The sequence below is a fragment of the Lygodium microphyllum genome, chromosome 23, assembly GCF_053477565.2.
Source record: "Lygodium microphyllum isolate KBCC chromosome 23, Lygodium_microphyllum_v1.1.10, whole genome shotgun sequence".
NCBI lineage: Eukaryota > Viridiplantae > Streptophyta > Polypodiopsida > Schizaeales > Lygodiaceae > Lygodium > Lygodium microphyllum.
In genome coordinates, this window is record NC_141157.1 from 69,095,453 (window position 1) to 69,114,273 (window position 18,821).

At 38.7% G+C, this 18,821-nt stretch overlaps 1 protein-coding gene across 1 annotated transcript; it reads right to left on the bottom strand.

The window, feature by feature from the left end:
- Window positions 1–6,720: 6,720 nt before the first annotated feature.
- Window positions 6,721–14,178, bottom strand: LOC148016303 (uncharacterized). The gene is made up of 3 exons (XM_087663892.1): window positions 12,921–14,178; window positions 7,404–7,499; window positions 6,721–7,112 (listed from the first exon to the last, which is right to left on the bottom strand). The coding sequence occupies exons 1-3, from the start codon at window positions 14,176–14,178 to the stop codon at window positions 6,721–6,723; spliced, it is 1,746 nt and encodes a 581-aa protein (XP_087520018.1).
- Window positions 14,179–18,821: the final 4,643 nt, after the last annotated feature.

An 18,821-nucleotide genomic window follows, 5' to 3' on the forward strand; every position in this document is an offset into this window, starting at 1 on the left:
AAATATGAGGAGGCATATGAATCATGAGTCGAGTCTCTATTAGAGATGTACTTCTAATACCATATCACAAACTGTGTGTTGGGGGGATTCACTCAAACTGTTGTGTTAGATGTACACAATACATATCAGAAGAAGCTCACTCAAGTGTGATATCACATGGTGGGGGGACTTACTCGAATTGTTGTGCTAAAATGCATTGCACTACATGGACTCCTAAACTAGGGTGCTAGGTGCCTACCCATGCTCCGTCATTTGGGTGGTAAGTGAAGTCTTCCAAGGATCTTGTTCCTATAGGAAGTAGTGAAATCATAAGCTAGTGGCACAAGGTTCCGCCTTTGAGCCTGACTAGGCACCTAGCTAAAAAAACAAAAACAAAACATGTGAGAAGAAACTCACTTGAGAACACAAGAAGAGAGATGGAGACCAAAATGTTTTCTTTGCTATTTTTTCTTTATTCTTCCATGACTATATAATTTACATAAAGTATAAATAGAAAACAACATTAAAAAAGCGGCCTATAAAGTCAAACAATGCATAATTGACTATATTAATCAATTGGCACTCCAACTATACAAACTATAGGTAGATGTAACTAAAAAAACATAATAAATGATGAGTTAGTGGCTATGAGAGAATTATAATGACCACCAATATGCTAAATGTAGATGTGTGGACCCATCTAATTAGGCAGTCCATCATTAGTGTACACATGTGTTGAACTTGCCATCTCAACACTTTGTTCTCTTTTGCTCTCCTCATTCACTATGCAAAATTCATCACGAAAAAATGCCACGATGATGTTCATAGTTCTTTTCCATACTTTAGTATCACTATTTAGTGATACAAATATTGACACTATTAGCAATACTATAAGCTAAGCTAACAGCAATGTCACAGAAGAGCCTTGGATATGGAGCATCAATATCTATAGTATCCCTTGTAGTGAAAGTATGTTCCATGCCTTAATAATATATGCTCCATAGATATAATACTTACTAAATAAATTTTGATGTCTCATTTTTCCTAAGCTCTTACCATTGTTTCTAGTAGACATTTATTGCCTAGTTAAAATATGAAGAATAACTCATAGTCTTCCCAAGTTGCCCCAAGAGTTGTATGAAGTTATCTAAGCTCTACATAAACTTTTACGTGTTCATTTGTTATCATGGAATCACTAGCCACATTGGTTGTGCATTCTCACAATTCTTTCTAACATTCCCAAACTGCATTGGGTTGGATATTATCAAAGTTGGAGAGAAATCATCTAGCTTTCTCCTCTTCCATCGATATAACAGTTAATGCATCACTTGACTTTCTAACTTATTGTGTCCTTTTGAAGTTGCACATGAGCCCCATAAAGTTCTATTCTTAAAGGTATTTCTTCACATCTGTTGATATATGTTCTGAAAGTGATGCAAACAAGCTCAATAGAGTAAGCATAATCCAAATGTAAACTTATGAGCTATTAAGAATTTGTATCTCTACATGCAATGTATGAATATGCACTCTTCGCAATGGAACTTGCAAGTTAAAGTTCAAATTTGGATATTCTAATCATTGGAACCTCTTTGTGCTCCACAGTATGGGGTCATAGTCCCACTTTTTTCTTTGTCCCATGATAGAGCTATTCTTAAGTGTCTTATGTCAAACTAACTAATGGAAGTCATTCATCCATACAATTAAAGCATGGATTTCTTATTATTGGAACCCTCAAGATCCCAAAGATGCACTTTAAGGCCTTCAAGTCAACACTTAACTGCCATTCTCTTCAAATGACTTAGTTCCTTCTAGCTCAAGTTGCTCTCCTTTATCTTGTGATTCAATAATGCTTAGGATTTCCATGTGGTGGAAGGCATTTCCAAGTCCCATGGCTCTTTTTAGGCACTTATGATACACCCATCCACCATAAGTCATCCTTGGGCTAGACACTTGAAGCATTGCCCCAAAATGATGAATCCTTGCAACTTTTTCTATGCATTTACATAAGCCATTGAATCTTTAATGTGCTTGTACTCAACCCAAAGCTTTGTGATTTCCAAATTCTAATTTTATCTCTCTTTTTGCAAGGATGAATGGACTTGGAAGAAAAAAAAAGTGTTGTGCACCAACCCTTGTATCAATAATTCGGCATCCTGTGGAGTCATCGAGACCTTCCACCTAGAGAATAACGTGACACTCTACTCCTTCCCAAAAGGCATTTTCTCTAAGGTTCCTAGAGTTGGCAAAGCTAAGAAGTTAGGATATCTTGTGGTTTATAATCCATCCATCTAGTTTTGAATGCCCAATCCCTCCCTTCATCAAGATTCATAGGGGAATCAAGATGTTCATAGATGTCACATAGATGTGAGGATTCATATAATGCTAGGTTTGATTTGTGATATTAGAATTACAAATAGGCACTTGCATCGTGATTAGTGATGTTCTCTTATGCCTTATTGAGTGGGCCAAAATCAAACCCCTATACAATATGTTCAAATTGAGAACCAAAGATTTCTCTACAATAGATTTAGATTGAGAGCCATAAAAAGTCAAGGGTTGCCTTGAGACCCATCTTTTGCCTTCTCTATGTCTTGTTTGTAGCCATTTGAAAATCTCTGCTTTCATAGGAGTTAATATATCACTCTTGTCTTCTTTGTGTTGCTATTTGTATAGATCTTACCAAAGAAGATATATTTACATGATGTGGTTGTGTCTTTATTCTTGAGTTTTTGCCAAATTTGTCTATAAAGCTGTTGAAACACCTCCAACAAGCTATTTTCTTTAACACTTCAACCTCCACATTGATGATGTAAGCTACGAGAACGTTATGATTATGACATTTCACAATTTGAGATATGGTTATTTACGAAAAAATAGACTTTTTGAAAAACCAAAAAAAAAAACTTTATGCTCAATTTTTTTCTCTTTTTAGGATTTCTTATATGGCTATTTTGATGTGTCAAACCTCCTCTAATGCATCACTATTATGGGTCCTTGTAGGATACTATATTACTTGTAAACTGATTGACAACTGCTCACCATATGATATTTTGGGGAGTGTATTGGACATAAATTGGAATGAAGTCATCTCTAGATGCATTTTTCTCATCATTAATCTTATTTTATGGATTGTTATGACACTTTAAGATCTCAAATAAAGCTTCTTACATGATGAGTGGGATCTAACTACTATTGTAGAGCTATTGAGCTTTTACTTTTGGGTGCACCAATTTGTGAAAGATGGATCAATAGGTACTATGTGTCTCTTGGACCTATAAATGTGGCCAAGAAGATTGTACACTAGACTTTACTTGCATAAGCATTTCAATATAATTGGACTTACCACACTAAACTCATGCTTAGCTTGACTTATGATATGAGCCATTATCATAAATATGCTCTCATATAGGGGATTATTAGCATGGAGTTGGCTACTACTAAAGGAAGTGGATAGGGTATGTAAGTGGAATGTGAGATTGACTCTCACTATTTCATGGTTGCTTTCTAGTTAGATTATACCAAGTAAGCTTGTAATTATGGAAATTTTGAAAAAAGTGGCTTCTTTTGATTGATAAGCTTATATTAGATGCTTACTAATAGGTAACTTAAACATGGAACTGTGGAAGAAGGGAATTTACTAGCTCAGACTAGAACTATGTGTTGTGAGAGCTTCATTAGTCCAAATAAAACTTTATTTGATAATTTCTACTATAATGATTATTAGTTCTTTAAGTAGAACATTCTAATTCTTCAACCTTCTTCAGGGTGATCAAACCTAGAACTCATATTACTAATTGAAAACATATTCTTTAGTTAGAAGTATTTATTGCCTACTCTTGAAAACTAGGTATTTTGCAATAGCTATTGGGGTCCTAAAGGAGAGTAGTATTTTAAATGGTTGCAATTACTAAGCCTTGTAATACCCTAAGGACAATAATTATGTTAGCTCTCTCTTTTGGAAATTGGAATGTTTTAATTGGTGAAGTCCTTTGAGTTAAGATAAAACAATCAAATAAGCTAAAGTAAGTGTTTGTTCTTTTGAAAGTTATTTTATGATATATAGTAACCTTTTAATTTTTTAACTTAAGGAGTGTAGCACTCGTTTTATTTCTCTAGTAGGGTGATTCTACTCATCTTTCTTTGATAAGATTATGAAAATACTTGTGGTAGTGATATAGCTTCACAAGTTGTTCACTTATGAAAGAGTAACTTAGCAATCTAGTCTTAATTACTAGTAATAACAATCAGATCCTTCACTTACTTTGGTTTGGAAAGACTTCTGCCAAGGACTATTATTGATAAAATCCACATTTTTGAATACTAATGTTTATGACATTTTGGTTTGCATATGTTCACAAATTATAAATTATACTTGTATTATGCATGAATCATTTAGTTTGGATGTCATGTATAGCTCTTGTCATTATAGTTCAATTTCTTAAGAAATTTCTTTGTATGTTTCTTAATTGATTTCCTTTAATTAGTTTTTTATTTTAAAATGATTTTCAAATTGTTAATACTACTAAATGATACAATGATTTAAGGAAAAAATTTCTCCACACACATGCATACACATGCACACATGCATGTACGCACATGCGCATGTGTGTGCGCGCACACACACACACATACACATAGAGCATGTGTAAGTGCATATGATTTGTGATTTTATTCTCTAATGGGTCTAACATCTATGTGATTTGTGGGCTTCTTTGGAGCCATCATGATGTTTATACCTTATTATTTCTTTTAAACATACACAGAGATAACGTGGACACCTCCTCTCAACTTTCTCCATCTCTCACCAGTCTATTGTGCACACACACACACACACACACACACACACACACACACTCTCTCTCTCTCTCTCTCTCTCTCTCTCTCTCTCTCTCTCTCTCTCTCTCTCTCTCTCTCTCTCTCTCTCTCTCTCTCTCTTCCTTTCTTTTTTCTTCTCTCTCATATTCCTTATAATTATGTCTCAAGCATATGTACACCAAATAAATAGTGTTAGGAGCCCTTTTACTTAAGCTTATGTTGTTATGGCATAATGAGACTATCCAAGCTCTAATACTCTCTAAGGCTTTATGAAGAGCTTAGAGGATTAGTCTATAATAAAGGTATAGAGGAAAGATAGATAAGGCGAGGTAAAGCCCCAAATTTGGCCATACGCAACTTTTATATTACTCATATTTATGGGCCTAGTGGTAGAGTTGGAGTAAATCTAGGATTCTCCCACTTGTAAGATTTTCCACCCTAAATATGCAATATGGTAGTGTGGGAATCCAAGATGGTAAGATCCCCATAATGTTTTACTAAATAATAATATATCTATTCCTCCCCCCTCTTTTTTTCCTAAAAATATTAAGCCTTGCACAACCTCACAATGTAAGAGAGAGGCAATATATTGCTCTGCAAGTATGAAGCTAGCTTGAACAACATGGAGTGCATTACCATGGATAAACAAAGACTTCTCTTAGGTTACATTTTTTCAAACACATCGAAAGTTAGCCAGTACTCAGTATAGTATTAAAGCAACTAGTAAGTTAGCTCTTTCTTTGAGGATAAAAATGTGAAAGTTCATTTTAAACTACTCACTTTAGGATTGCACATGATTCAGTTCTTAGGATCAGTATAACCCTATGACATCATTTGTTTAGCTCAAGTAGTCAATAGCATAATTAATTTTGAATCAAGTAGTCAATAGCATGATTAATAATGAGGTAAAGCAACCAGAGGTGTATTCACATTGAATAGCTAATGCCAAATGTTCTAGGTAACCTTTGATTCATTTCTATGAATTAGAAAACTTCAGCATGTTGACTCATCATGCAAGGTATTAGTATACTCAAATAGTGTCACGCTTATGGTAGCCTAATGGTTATCATAGTAGTCCAAATTATGTGCATGATCAGTGTAGCCTTCATATTTGAGGCTACTTTAACAAAATATACTCAAATCATGTTAAAGTAACCTTCATACTTGAGGCTACTTTAACAAAATAAACACAAGCCATGTTAATGTGCACACCTTCTAGTTGCTTCTAAATACCTCACGTGGGACTCAACGGTGGATTGAACACAAAAGACAATAACTTCCCCATGGTGTACGAGGTGGATTTAGACTAGAAAAACAAGCTTTTTTGCGAAACTCACACCATCCTTGCTTATTGATTGATTTTGAACTTTATTGTGGGCATGGTATTCAACGATGTTGGATGATCTCATCTTAATTCTTAAGGCAAATGGGATAGCAATCACGTTAAGGACTAGAGGTCTTATAAAATGTTGTTTAACAATATTATGCTAATACACTTTTCTAATAAGAGACTTGTGCATGTGCACGTGCGCGCACACACACATACACACAAATAATTATATTATATGTAGAAAATCCATGACAATTGCAAATTTGTTCAATAAATTTGCAAATCATTATGGAAATTGACACCTTGGAATTCTATTCATTCTTCCTACTTTTAGTAGCTTTGACTAGATACAAAACCTTCTTGTTTAAAACCACAAAATATTTCATGCTAATCACTACCAAAAATAAAGGGGGAAGAAGGTCAAACCAAAATATAGTAATGTCAAGAAATGTGTGATCAAACTAACTTTGCTCTTTAGCATTAATATAGTAATGTCAAGAAATGTGTGATCAAACTAACTTTGCTCTTTAGCATTAATATCTAGCTACATGATATAAGATGAAATCAATCATTACAAGTTGATGAGTTGATCAACCTTAGTTTTGCCATATAGTGCTTCCATGGGAGTTAAACAATTGATCGAAATCCCAATCAACATCTTCAGCAACACTAATCTGGTGGTTGGGAGAGCCACTAGAAGCAAGCTTTAAATTGTGAGAATAATCATACTCATACAAGTCAAACTCACATGGCAAAGTAGTGTGGGCTCGAAACTGATGCGAATTTGTCTCTTCTTCTAATGACTCTCCTACACTCGACAATTCCTCATTTGGTAAATTAAGACTTGCATGGGCTTCACAATTTGGCAATGAGACTTCAGTTTGAAGCAAGGGTCCAACCTCCCCATGTCCCTTTTGAGCCAATATTGAGGGTAGAGGCCTTGTTCCTCTTTGGAGGGGAGGCTTAAACTCATGTTGTGAGTCTTCATCTGCATAAATAGGAAAAACACAAAATACATGACCTAACGTGAGTTTGTAATGGAGCTCTCAAAATCAACATCCAAATTAAAGCTTTTAAATAAGGAAGAATAAACTAATTGATCCTGCTAGTTTAAAGAACTAGATGAATTTGATATGTACATTCAGTTCATTTGACAGTTGAACTTATGAATGTTAGTACTTTGTAAATAACATACTAAAGTTGGGAGCAATTTGACCTGTTTTCACCTAATAGAGTGGAATGATAGTGATTTGTGATGAGTATAATGATGCTTCCATACCTCCACACATATCATAAATGGTATTCGATTGGGCAACAAACTTCTTATCTTTGGAAGTAGTACCTTCATGTGTTTGGGACACTAAAGGTTTTACACCTGCATAGTCAACAAAAAGATAGAAGCTATCAATCATGATTAAATTTAAGATTTTTTGAGTGTGTGAGAGAGCATGCGAGTGTATGTATGCTTGCATTATAGAATTTTGTTGAAATGGGCAAAATATTGGAGATAGAAATACACTCCATGTCTATTAATGACTCACATGTGAACAATAGTAAAGCTTTACATGTTATAGAGCAAGACCACAACCATAGAAATATGCAATCTAGTATAGATGGAAATTCCATAAGTAGTAGTATAATGACTAGTGAAATAAGCACAAAAAGTGTGAAACTTAGTTTCCACATTTGAATCACTAATTCTTGAATTGAAGGGATTTATGGCATACTTAACTAAATGTTATGGGGGTTAAGGAGAGTTGCAAACTTGATGGAGCCTACATCAATCATGGATTATGGTTGCTCATCCCAAACCTAGGGTATGATTATTGGCTAATATATTTGGCTCTTTGATCACATCCCTTTGGCAGTTTCTTGCAAGATGGTTTAGATGTTTAGTTGCATCAACTCCTCATTGCCCATTAGAGTCAATATATCCTACTTAAAAAAGGATCCTTACATTGGGAAAATTAAGATGTATGGTGATAGTCTAGTGCTCAAAACCTTCCTTTATTTCAAAGGCTAAGTATTTGGAAGCTATAACTAAATCCTCGCAATTATATGGGAGGCCTAGAGCTAGGAAGAGGAGATCATTGTCCTCTGATGTTGGTGGTTATTGTGATGCCATACTTAATGCTTTGAATCTTATCCCTAATTATGATTATCTTGTGTGGCTCCCATAGGATATTGAGGATTGTCCTCTGATGTTGGTGGTTATTGTGATGCCATACTTAATGCTTTGAATCTTATCCCTAATTATGATTATCTTGTGTGGCTCCCATAGGATATTGAGGATTATTTTCAGGCTCAAGAACTATGGGATGATTGCCAATGTAATGGCACTAAGTATTAACTTCTTATTATCAAGGATCTTACATAGGGAACAATATGGCTTTGTTTATAGCAATCATATACATCATTGTATACTAATCTAATTCTCTTAGTCAACTTAGCCCTTGAAAAGTGAGGCGAATTTTTCTGAATCTACAATATGGATATGGAAAAGGCTTATGATAATCAACAAGGATATGGATAAGGCTTATGATAATCAATTTTTGTGAATCAACATGGATATGGATAAGATTGATAGGCCAAGATGAAACTTTGTGTTAGCCACCCTTGAGGATATGGGCTTTAGAGCTTTCTTTTGTAAGTTGATGGATAACTCATTTATCAATGCCATAATTGAGGTATGTGTTAATGGTGTTGTGTCTCATAGCTTCCAGCTAAGGAGATTAGTGGGCTAGGGTTTCCCAAAGGCTGCACTTCCTTTCTCTATCATTATTGGTCCTTTGCTCAAAAAATGATTGACCTAAGGATACAAGGAGCCCTCAAGGCATTATCTTGGAGACTTTGCCTTTTGTGCACAAATGTTTGTGGATGGTAACTCCAACATCTTAGTTGTTGCTGAGAAAGACAATGTTGACCATTTTCTCATAATCTATGAGACTTTCTCATATATGTTGGGCTCAGTCATTAGCAATTGATAGAGGAGGTGCTATCCCTTACCCTTGATGATGAGAAGCAATAGATGATGCAATATGGATTGAGTATGGGTTTAAGATACTAGAGCAACCAAGGTCTTCCAATATCTTGGATTCCCTATGGTAATCACCAAGCAAAGATTCGAATGGTTGACGAAAGTTTCCAATGAGTGTGCTAAATAAGGTAGAACACAAGCTACAAAAGTTCAAGGGCTACCAATACACTTAAGTGGTAAGATAGTTATGTCAAAGTGAACTAACAAGATTTGGAGAAGTTTAGAGAGTTCACACGGGATTAGGCAATGCAATAACATGGAAAATATTTATATGAAAGTAAAGTGGATGGTGGCCGAGGTGTCAACTCATGGGCATGAAATAAGGTTGTAAGGCTAATATTCAAATTGCTCCACCAAAGCTATAGTCATATGCACCATGGGCTAATGTGATGAGGTGCTAGATGGCAAAAGCTAATCTTATCAAAGATAGATGATCTCAATTAAGTTAGTAAGATATGCTCTTGTCTGGGATTGAGTTCAAAATATTGAATTTTGAGCTATCCAACAATATCTTGAAGAGCTAAAAATAAACTTTTCGTGAATTGAAGTGGGTGAGGACAAATCTAAATGTGACAATGCATTGCTAGCAATGAATATGTGGTTGTCACCCCTTGCAAACTGAGACAATATGCCCCTTGCTAGCAAAACATGGAAGTTGTTGAAAGCTCTTGTTGTGAAAGGAATTGAGTGATGGGCTAATGCGTGGGAGATCTAGAAAGCCCAATGGATATAGGTGCAAATAAGAATTGGCATGCATATTGAGCTAGATAAAGAAGGTAGGTGGTTGCAAAGGGTGTTATAGGACCAAGTCTAGTATTGGCCCATATCCATAGTCATAAACCAAAACAAGCTCCTCAAAGTCACTTGTTGACTCCAAAGGCAAGAAGGCCCAAACATTAAAAGGACAAAAAGATTTTGAGCCCAAGAAAGATCATATCTTTATCAAGCTCAAGGCAGAATGGGAAGCCCTAAACCCCATCACCCAAATGAGAACTTGGAAGTGTAGGATGAAAATAACTTGGGGTAGCACCCCATGATTAGAGTTGAATTTTCTTCTATAGAAAATGGTTGCAAAGAAGCTACACACCAGGGATCATCTAAATAAATTCATCAGGGTGTCACCATGGTGTCTCAAGAAGAGGGAGAATATCCCACATGCCCTATCGAATTGTTCAACCACACAAGGTATGTGGATTAGGGTAAAGAAATAGGTGCTAGCCAACAATTTAAGAGCTGACATCACTCTCAATTTAGCTCTTTTGGTGGCAAAGAGAACCTTGATGATGAATCTCTTAGACTTTGGAATGTAGTAAGAGCTATTGTAATTAGGACCATTTGGAAGAATAGAAAGAGAGCTACTTTGAACAAGGAAACTAGAATCAAGATAGATGTTTTATAGCTTTGCTTGTGGCAAGCCGTCTATTCCTTGCTACCCTCTACTTCACAAGTTAGATTGACCGGCTCAAACAGGGACTTTCAAGCCACTGAAGTTACCTAAGAATGATTATTTTGTATCTCAGTTTTTTGCCAATGATAATTCAAATATGGTTCTTGTAGAACAAGCTCAGATAGACACTCTGATGGAGGTGTTCCAAGACTTCTCTTACCTATTAGGGTCCCTCATTAGTCGCCAGAAAACTGAGCTACTATATGTAGGGCTGGAAGATCCCTCGGATTGGCTTGGTGGTTATGGATTCAAGGTATTGAAAAAAGGGGATGTTTTTAGATATTTGGGTTGCCCCCTAGGTCTAGGGTTGACACAAGCCCAACAATTTCAATGGTTTGCAAGCAAGTTTCAAACCAAACTACATAAGTGATCTCATGAAGTCTATACATTTGGAGGGAAGTTGATTATCATAAACTCAATGTTGGTTTCCAGTGTGGTACTTAGTGCAGCCATACTAGCATTTTCAACAGCATGTTGGAACCAATTGGAGAGAGCTTTGAGATCAATTCTGTAGACAGCGGGTGAAACATAGTAGTGGCATGCTATATCATGGGATGTCCTTATTGCCAGTAAGAAGGAAGGTGGTCAAGGCATTGAATCATTGAAGAATAAAGCTCACCAATTGTCCTTGAGATTACTCGGTAGAATGTACCTTAAACAACCATGGACCATCATAGTAAGAGCTGTGATTGAGTCATCTAGAGTTCAAGCTAGTATATGGGAAGACATAAGCTAGGAGCAGTTTGTCTTTGCACTAGCCTGAAAATAAAGATAAGGGAATCAAAGCACCTGCAAAGGCTAGTAGGAAGTTGAAAAACCATAATATGTGAGCTTAAATGGAGGGGTTGCCCTGATGGGAGGGGAGATCCAAGTCTACTACAATCCCTCTAGTTTTCAGATGCTGCTTATCAAGATGACTTTACACCTATTTTAAACAATCCTAAGCTAGCAAAGAGTGTGCATGGAAAAGGGCTTAGGATATGGCTGGATATATGGGAGCAGAGAGAGCTCCAAGGAGTGTAATCACAGATTTCGATTGAATGAGAATGAAAAGAATTGGCTAGGGATGGTTCTAATGAACAGGAGAGAAGAGTGGCTGACGTCCTTCAGAACTAAACCGATGGCTCTAATGAAGTGCTATCAAACTAAGAAGGGGAAATGGCTTTGTGAAGCAATCTCAAAAGAGATGACTTCAATCATTATAATGTGAGATATGTGTTAAAGGTGCATGAATGCTAGAAGAAGTATTACCCTAGAACTAAGCTAAGGACATGGAAAAGAAGGCCAAGGGTTGTGTGGACCAGTACCCCTTCTCGAAGGCTTAATCTAGTGCTTTGGAAAGTCCTAATGAATAAGTTTCCTACTCTGGACAGGATAACTAAATTTGCCAAGGTTTTGCCTATGTGTGTGTTATGCAGAAAGGAGGAATCCGCCCAACATCTGTTTTGGGACTGCATCAATGTCATGTGGCTATGGAAGGCTTTAAGTAGATAGGTGGAGAAGGCAAGACTGCATGCTAAAATTGATGCAAGGGGAGCCCTTTTCAGTGATTTTGTGCCTCTTCATGAAGCCAAGGCGCCTCTTTGGAATGTCATCAGAGCCATAGCCATTAGAAGCATTTCGAACCATAGGAACAAGAAGATATTTGGAAGGGTCTCTTTTTTTGTCCCTCTTAGTTTGCAACAATGTAAGTGTGATGTATTGATTGCATTGAAAGGTCTAGGAAAGAAGGCCTCTATTTATAGAGCCTGTCTCAAAGCTCTTAAGTGTAGTACCTGAGACTTCTTAGTTAGATTTGTCTCCCCATTTTTGGACGATGTAAATATTTTTAAAAATTCAATAGAACACTGTATATTTTTTAAAAAAGATAGATGTTTTGTTCGGCCAAGTTGTAAGGGAAGTTGAGCGATCCTTAAGCCTTTGAAGAAGAAAGGATATGAGAATAAGAGATAGGTTCTAAATGTTTGGGGTAAAGTCCCACATACATATTACCAATAAGCCATAGCCTAGTTGGTTGAGGTGGGTGGGTGAGTTTCTCTATGTCTCGACCCAAGTGAATAGTCGAAAATGGCTCGCATACAAAAAAAAGTATGCATCAACGATACTTGCCATCTCTTGGGATGGTTCACTTCCGGGGTAACGTCCCAAGTGGACAGTCGAAAATGGCTCACATTATATAAAAAGTCTCGCATGCATACTAAGTGATACTTGTGAATATTCTGAATACATATTCATCAGTTGATTGTGAATATTCTCATATGTATACTTTTAAAAAACAGTGTGAAAGCATTAAGGGAGTAGAATGGACATACCTAATGGGATTGGCTCCAGGTGTAGCTGCTTCTGCTGGAGGAACTGGTGCCTGTGCAAGTGCTTGAAGAGGTTCGCGGCAGGAGCTGGGGGCTCCTCCCACACGGCGTCGTATAAGCGGTCACTAAGGCCAGCTTGGCAGTCGAAGCAGGGGCAAGGGGCGCGTAGCAGCTGGCGCTCCTCCTGGGTGAAAGGCACGCCCGTGTCTAGAAGCTTCTGCCCGTTGAAGAACAGCCGCTTGTGGCAGCTGCCGCCTCCTCCGGCAGCACTCGATGTGGGACGGCTACTGCTATCGCCCCTAGTCTTGTAACTCGCAGCAGCACCGATCTGATATTGGTTTTGATAAGTATTAGTCTGATGATAGTGATTCTGCTGCTGCTGCAACTCGTGTTGATGGTGATGGTGGTGGCTACAGCAGTGGACGATATTACTGTTATTATGCAGAGAGTGATGATGGCTCACCACAACATTACTGTTATTGTGCAGACAGTGATGGTGGCTGCAAGTCCGTGGAGAGGTGGTGTTAGTAGAGGATATGGATGACACTATGGCGCATGAGGTAGAGCTGCTGGTAGTATTCTTCTGGGCTTCGTTATCCATACTGTTGGAATGATGATCAGGAGTTGCTGCGATGGCATCGATATTAATGTTACCGCCCGTATTGGCAGGCCCTGATTCAAGGCCTGTGTTGGCAGGTCCTGATTCAAGGCGCGGGAGATTATTATCTTCAGAGGCATGGTCATTGGAGAGAGGAGGACGCGGACGAGGAGGATGATATTGAGAGGCGTTGGAGGAAGGACGAGGATGCTGATGCTGATGCTGATGCTGCTGTTGCAGGCAATGGTTCGTTGATGGCGATGATAAGGGTGGCCGTATGAATCCTCCTCCTGCTGGTGCGATATTAGTATTGTGATTGTTGCTAGTACTGTTGCAGCGATTGATGCTGGCCGGCCTGTTGTAGTGAATGCTGCTACTGTTGCATTGATGGGTGTTTCTAGTGTTGCAGTGGTTAAAGTTAATGCTATTGTTGCAGTGGGTAGTGGGAGGACTAGTGTTGAAGGTGTCGATGTCCGGGTCCATCTTCCTGTGGAACTCGTACACGTTGCCGTCTTCCGCCTCGATGACCACGTGCACGCCGCACCCCGTGATGTAGGCCAGCTCGTATAGCTTCTTCAGCACCCCTTTACTCCTCTTGCTAAAGCAGTCCTTCCGCTGGCTCCTCACCCGCAGCAGCTCGTTCCGGAGCTTCTTCAGCCCCATCACACACACACACACACACACACACACACTGTCTCTCACTCTTGACGTATCATCGCCATGGTTTCTTACAGAAAAAGAAGAGAGGGTGGTCTCTCTCTTTCTCTCTGTATGTGTCTCTCTCTCACTCCTGATGTATGACCGCCATGGTTTCTTAGAGAAGAAGAAAAGATGATGGTGGTTTCTTGCGAGAAGAGAAGACGTGCTGCTACTGTAGAAAGCGCTTTCAATAGCTCGATGCTTGCTTTTAATCGCTTTTTTTTCTTTTTTCTTTTGCTTTTTTATCCACGTGGTTTTTGGCTTTTTTAGCCTACACCTCGGCGCGTTAGAGAAAAGAAATATTTGTAGAAGGTCTTTTTAGGGGGGTGGGGGGACTTGCCACCATGAAACTACAAACAACTTTGGCTTCGATAACATGTGTATCACAAATTGTGAGCTTGGTCGTGGTGAAATTTTGTATATAATTAATTTTACAAAATAACCATTGGTTCAACCAATCCATGTGTGTCAGAAGAAGGTCAATGATGGGGGAGAAGACAATCACTTGAATCCACCAATCACGAGCGAGCATCATGCTTTGTGATTGGTTGAGAGCTAAAGAAGTTGAAAGATAGCATGCGTAGAAATCTCGTAGAAATTATCTTCTATCAAGGCATACGAGTGATATTATTGTGGGGGGCATCGCGCTACTAGCATGTTTACCCTTCTTAGAATCCTTTCGTCCAAGGGGAAAGAAAGTTGGCAAATAAGCTTATTCCATCTCTAATGTTAGCCACAATCACAACAACTTCATCTAGAATGTTAGAAATGAGACAACTAAATAACTAGTCTAGTACTTAGAATCCCTTAGTGTAAGGGGAATAGAAAGCTAAAACGTTAGAACGAGACAACTAAACAACTATTCTAGTATTTAGAATCCCTTAGTGTGAAGGGAATAGAAAGTTACTAGTTAAGCTTATTGAAGGACAATGACATTTGTAATGTTAGTCACAACGCATGAACTTCATCTACAATGTTAGAAATAAGACAACTAAATTTGCATACTAGCACTACAAGATATAGACCTTATAGCGACGTTTAAAGCGACGAAAATACAAACAACAAAATTTGCCCCCGTCGTCGCAAAAAGCGTCGTTATTGACGACGCCATAGAATCGTCGCTATATGCGTCGCTATACGCGTCGTTATATGCGTCGCAAATGCGACGCATATAGCGACGGTTACAGAGAATTTGCGACGCTGATAGCGACGACAATAGCGACGCCAGTAAATTTGCGACGCAAATAGCGACGGTAACAGAGAAAAAAAAATTGTGGCAGGGCAGCTTGGCAGCAAGCTGCCCTGCCACATATAGCACTGTGTGCTGTATGAGAGCCATACAAAATAGTTTCTGCACTGCTGCATACAAAGCGTTTGCAAACAAAAAGAATGTATACTGAAATCATAAAACTGATAGATGAAATATATACATAATATCGCATAAAATGCGATTGGTACAATCATAAAACAATATTACTAATACATAGAAAATGTCTACATAGATCGGGCGACTAAAAACTAAAGGTATGTGAGCCCAATTCCTTGTAGTGTAGTATGGTTGGGACTAATACTTGGCCTGCATTGAGCATACTTTGCATCTCTCCTCTCTCTTCTAATTTACAAAACCCTACTGTATTGTACTTTAGGCCCAATTTAGAGGTTTGAGAGCATAATGTCCTTCCAAGTCTTTATGGAGTAAAATGAAGATGGTAGATCCTCAACGATACATAGATTTTTGGATCTTCACTTATATAACTATATAATGTGTACTTATACAAGGGGCGCCTACTCAACTATTGGCCACCACTGGCTTTTACCCTAATAACCTCCCACTTAAAGGTCAATGTGCCTTTATAGGAGGATAACAAGAACAGTGAAAGATATTATCTAATGCCCATAACTACTCTACAATGTGCAAATCACTCAAAAGGTAAACACTTCATGAGAAGATCTACAAGGTTATCATTCATAATAGACATTTACAAGCTCAATGCTCTTGTCCTCAAGCACCTCATTGGTAAAGTGATATTTTACCTCAATGTGCTTTATCTTTGCATGAAATATATGGTTTTGTGCCAATTGAATGATGCTCTAGTTGTCACTTTGTAATGTATGCATAAGTCTCATGTAATGCCTAAGAGATGAGCAAGCCATATATCTTCCTTGCTGGCCTCAGTGACTACAATATATTCAATCCCAATATTAAATAAAGTCATATATGGCTATAACTAAGAGATGCAGGAGACTACACCACTTGTGAAAGTAAAGAGAAAAACATTTAGTAGAACTCTAGAGTCTATAGTCCCTACAAATCATCATCTAGATATCTAATGATCCACTACAAGATATAGGCCTTATATCGATGTTAAAAGCGATAAAAATGTAAATAACAAAATTTGCCCCGTCGTCGCAAAAAGCATCCTTATTGGCGACACCATAGAACAACCGGTATCAGCATCGTTATCAGTGTTGCTATTTGCGTTGGTTGATAGCGACGCAAATAGCGACACTGCTAACGACGCTCTGCGATGCTAATAACGACGCAAATAACAACCCGTGTAGGTAAATTTGCGACACTAATAGCGACGGTAACAGGGGAAAAAAATTGTGCCACATATAGCACTGTGTGCTTTATTTGGGCCATACAAAATAGTTTCTGCACTGTGTACAATGCTCCTGTAAACAAAAACAAAGTGTATTGAAATCATAATACTGATACATGAAATAAATACATGATCGCATAATGAAAGCGACTGGTACAATAGATATCACTACTACATAGAAAATGTCTACACAGATCAGGCGACCAAAAAAGAAGGGTGTGTGAGCTTCAAGGATCCAAGGGCGAGCTACATATTCTCGCCATCCGAAAGCTTGTCTCACCGCAAAGGAGCATCGAATGGACTCTGCAAAAAAAGAAACAACACCACATCAGTCCACCATACAATAATGCATTTTAATTAAACATGGTAACTACGGACAAGAAAGATGAGTGACTTACAGGGCCGCTGCGTCTATACAATCGGTCGATCAATGTAGTGAGATCGTGCCTCTCTACATATCAAGTCTCAAGGCGGGTCGGATCGTGATTTGTAATGGAGTGCTGCAAAGAAAACAAAATACTAACTGTTAGAAGCATGATTGTCAATACAAAGGATATTGTAAAAAAATAAACAAGCATAACAAAGGAAAAACTTACAAAGTCCTCTAGATATGTCCTGTGGCCGCCACTCCTAAGATGATGGACCACTCTCGCCTCTAGTCGTGCCCTTGCCGCCTCGTGCTACTGACTCTAACATCCTGGAGAATATGTAGCCTCCTCCCTTAGTCGGCGCCAGTCGTCCATGTCCAGCCACTCAGGCTTTTTGTAGGCCCACTCTTGAGTGCCTTATGTGCGTTCGATCATCTGTGTGACATATATGTATGCATGCAGTCCATCATCCAGCCCATAGAAAATCTATCTGCTGTGGTGGCTAAAACCGGAAACTCCTCATGCAAGGATGCTACTATGTAGTCCTTGCTCCCCTCCGGTATGTTTTTTCAATGATCTAAGACATTGCGCCGAAAAACTTGTTAGCACAACTCTCTCATGCGAGCCATCACCCTCCTCTCCTCATCATTCATGATGATGGCTCCTGATCTATCATCGACAAGATAGCCATATCCCTCTGGGGTATGCCTAAGATGGGTCCTCTCCCACCTACGTCCATGCTCCTGGGTATATCCAGGAGACCCCTGTATATCCAATGTACTGACTGGGGTAGTATCTATCAGAGTAGCGTCCATAGGGGTACTACGTGCAGACGACAGAGCAAAAGCCGGAGTAACTGGAATAGACGTCTCCACAGGTGTAACAAATCCTGGAGATGATGCAACTCTAGTAGAACGACGAGACGAAGACACCGTTTTCGTGCCTCCACAACATCCACCTGAGCCACGCTCCCTAGAACCGCCACGAGAGTGAGGAGTCGCACCTGTATCCCGTGCTGACCATGGGCTCACTGCCTCTGTATCTCTACAGCATCCCCCTGACCGTGAAGCACTCCCTCCCTCTAGCCCAAGTCTGGAGCGTTGACCTCGTCTGCTCGAAGCTGAAGCATCTGATCGCACCAAAGTAGATCTAGTAGAGTAGCCTGACGATATCCGAGACAGCTCTTGGTCCGCCATGTCTTTGAATCTCACCATCTGATCTGGAGACATGCGCGTGAAGATATCATGTAACTCCTCATCGCATATCCCTCGACTCATCCTGAAAAATGTCACCTGCACAGACAAAAAATAATGTTAGCATAATCAATTTAAATCGCACAAAGCACGATAATATAAATCCTTAAAAAATGATATTGCTTAAAATGCATATCTTATGTACCCTTATAAGCGATTAGTCAATGAATTGAGTAAGTGGATGCTCCAAGTATGAAGTATCCTATGGTCCCATGTCAATCTCTTGACACAACTCTGCATACATTAGAAGGTCGATAGACATGTTACCATAAAAGGATGAGTCCACCTCGTTCTCAAGGACTCCTGTATTTCCATCATTGTTAGCTGATGTTGACTCCTCTACATGCTCCAAGCTTTCGGTGGCCTCCATCCCTTGCAATATT

What these genes read in the sequence shown, in the direction of transcription:
- LOC148016303 (XM_087663892.1), bottom strand. Translation starts at nt 14,178, where the DNA reads ATGGGGCTGAAGAAGCTCCGGAACGAGCTGCTGCGGGTGAGGAGCCAG. An exon ending in CCTGGAGCCAATCCCATTAG is followed by an intron (nt 7,500 to 12,920) that starts GTATGTCCATTC and finishes TTGACTATGCAG; the next exon opens with GTGTAAAACCTTTAGTGTCC. An exon ending in CATTTATGATATGTGTGGAG is followed by an intron (nt 7,113 to 7,403) that starts GTATGGAAGCAT and finishes CTATTTATGCAG; the next exon opens with ATGAAGACTCACAACATGAG.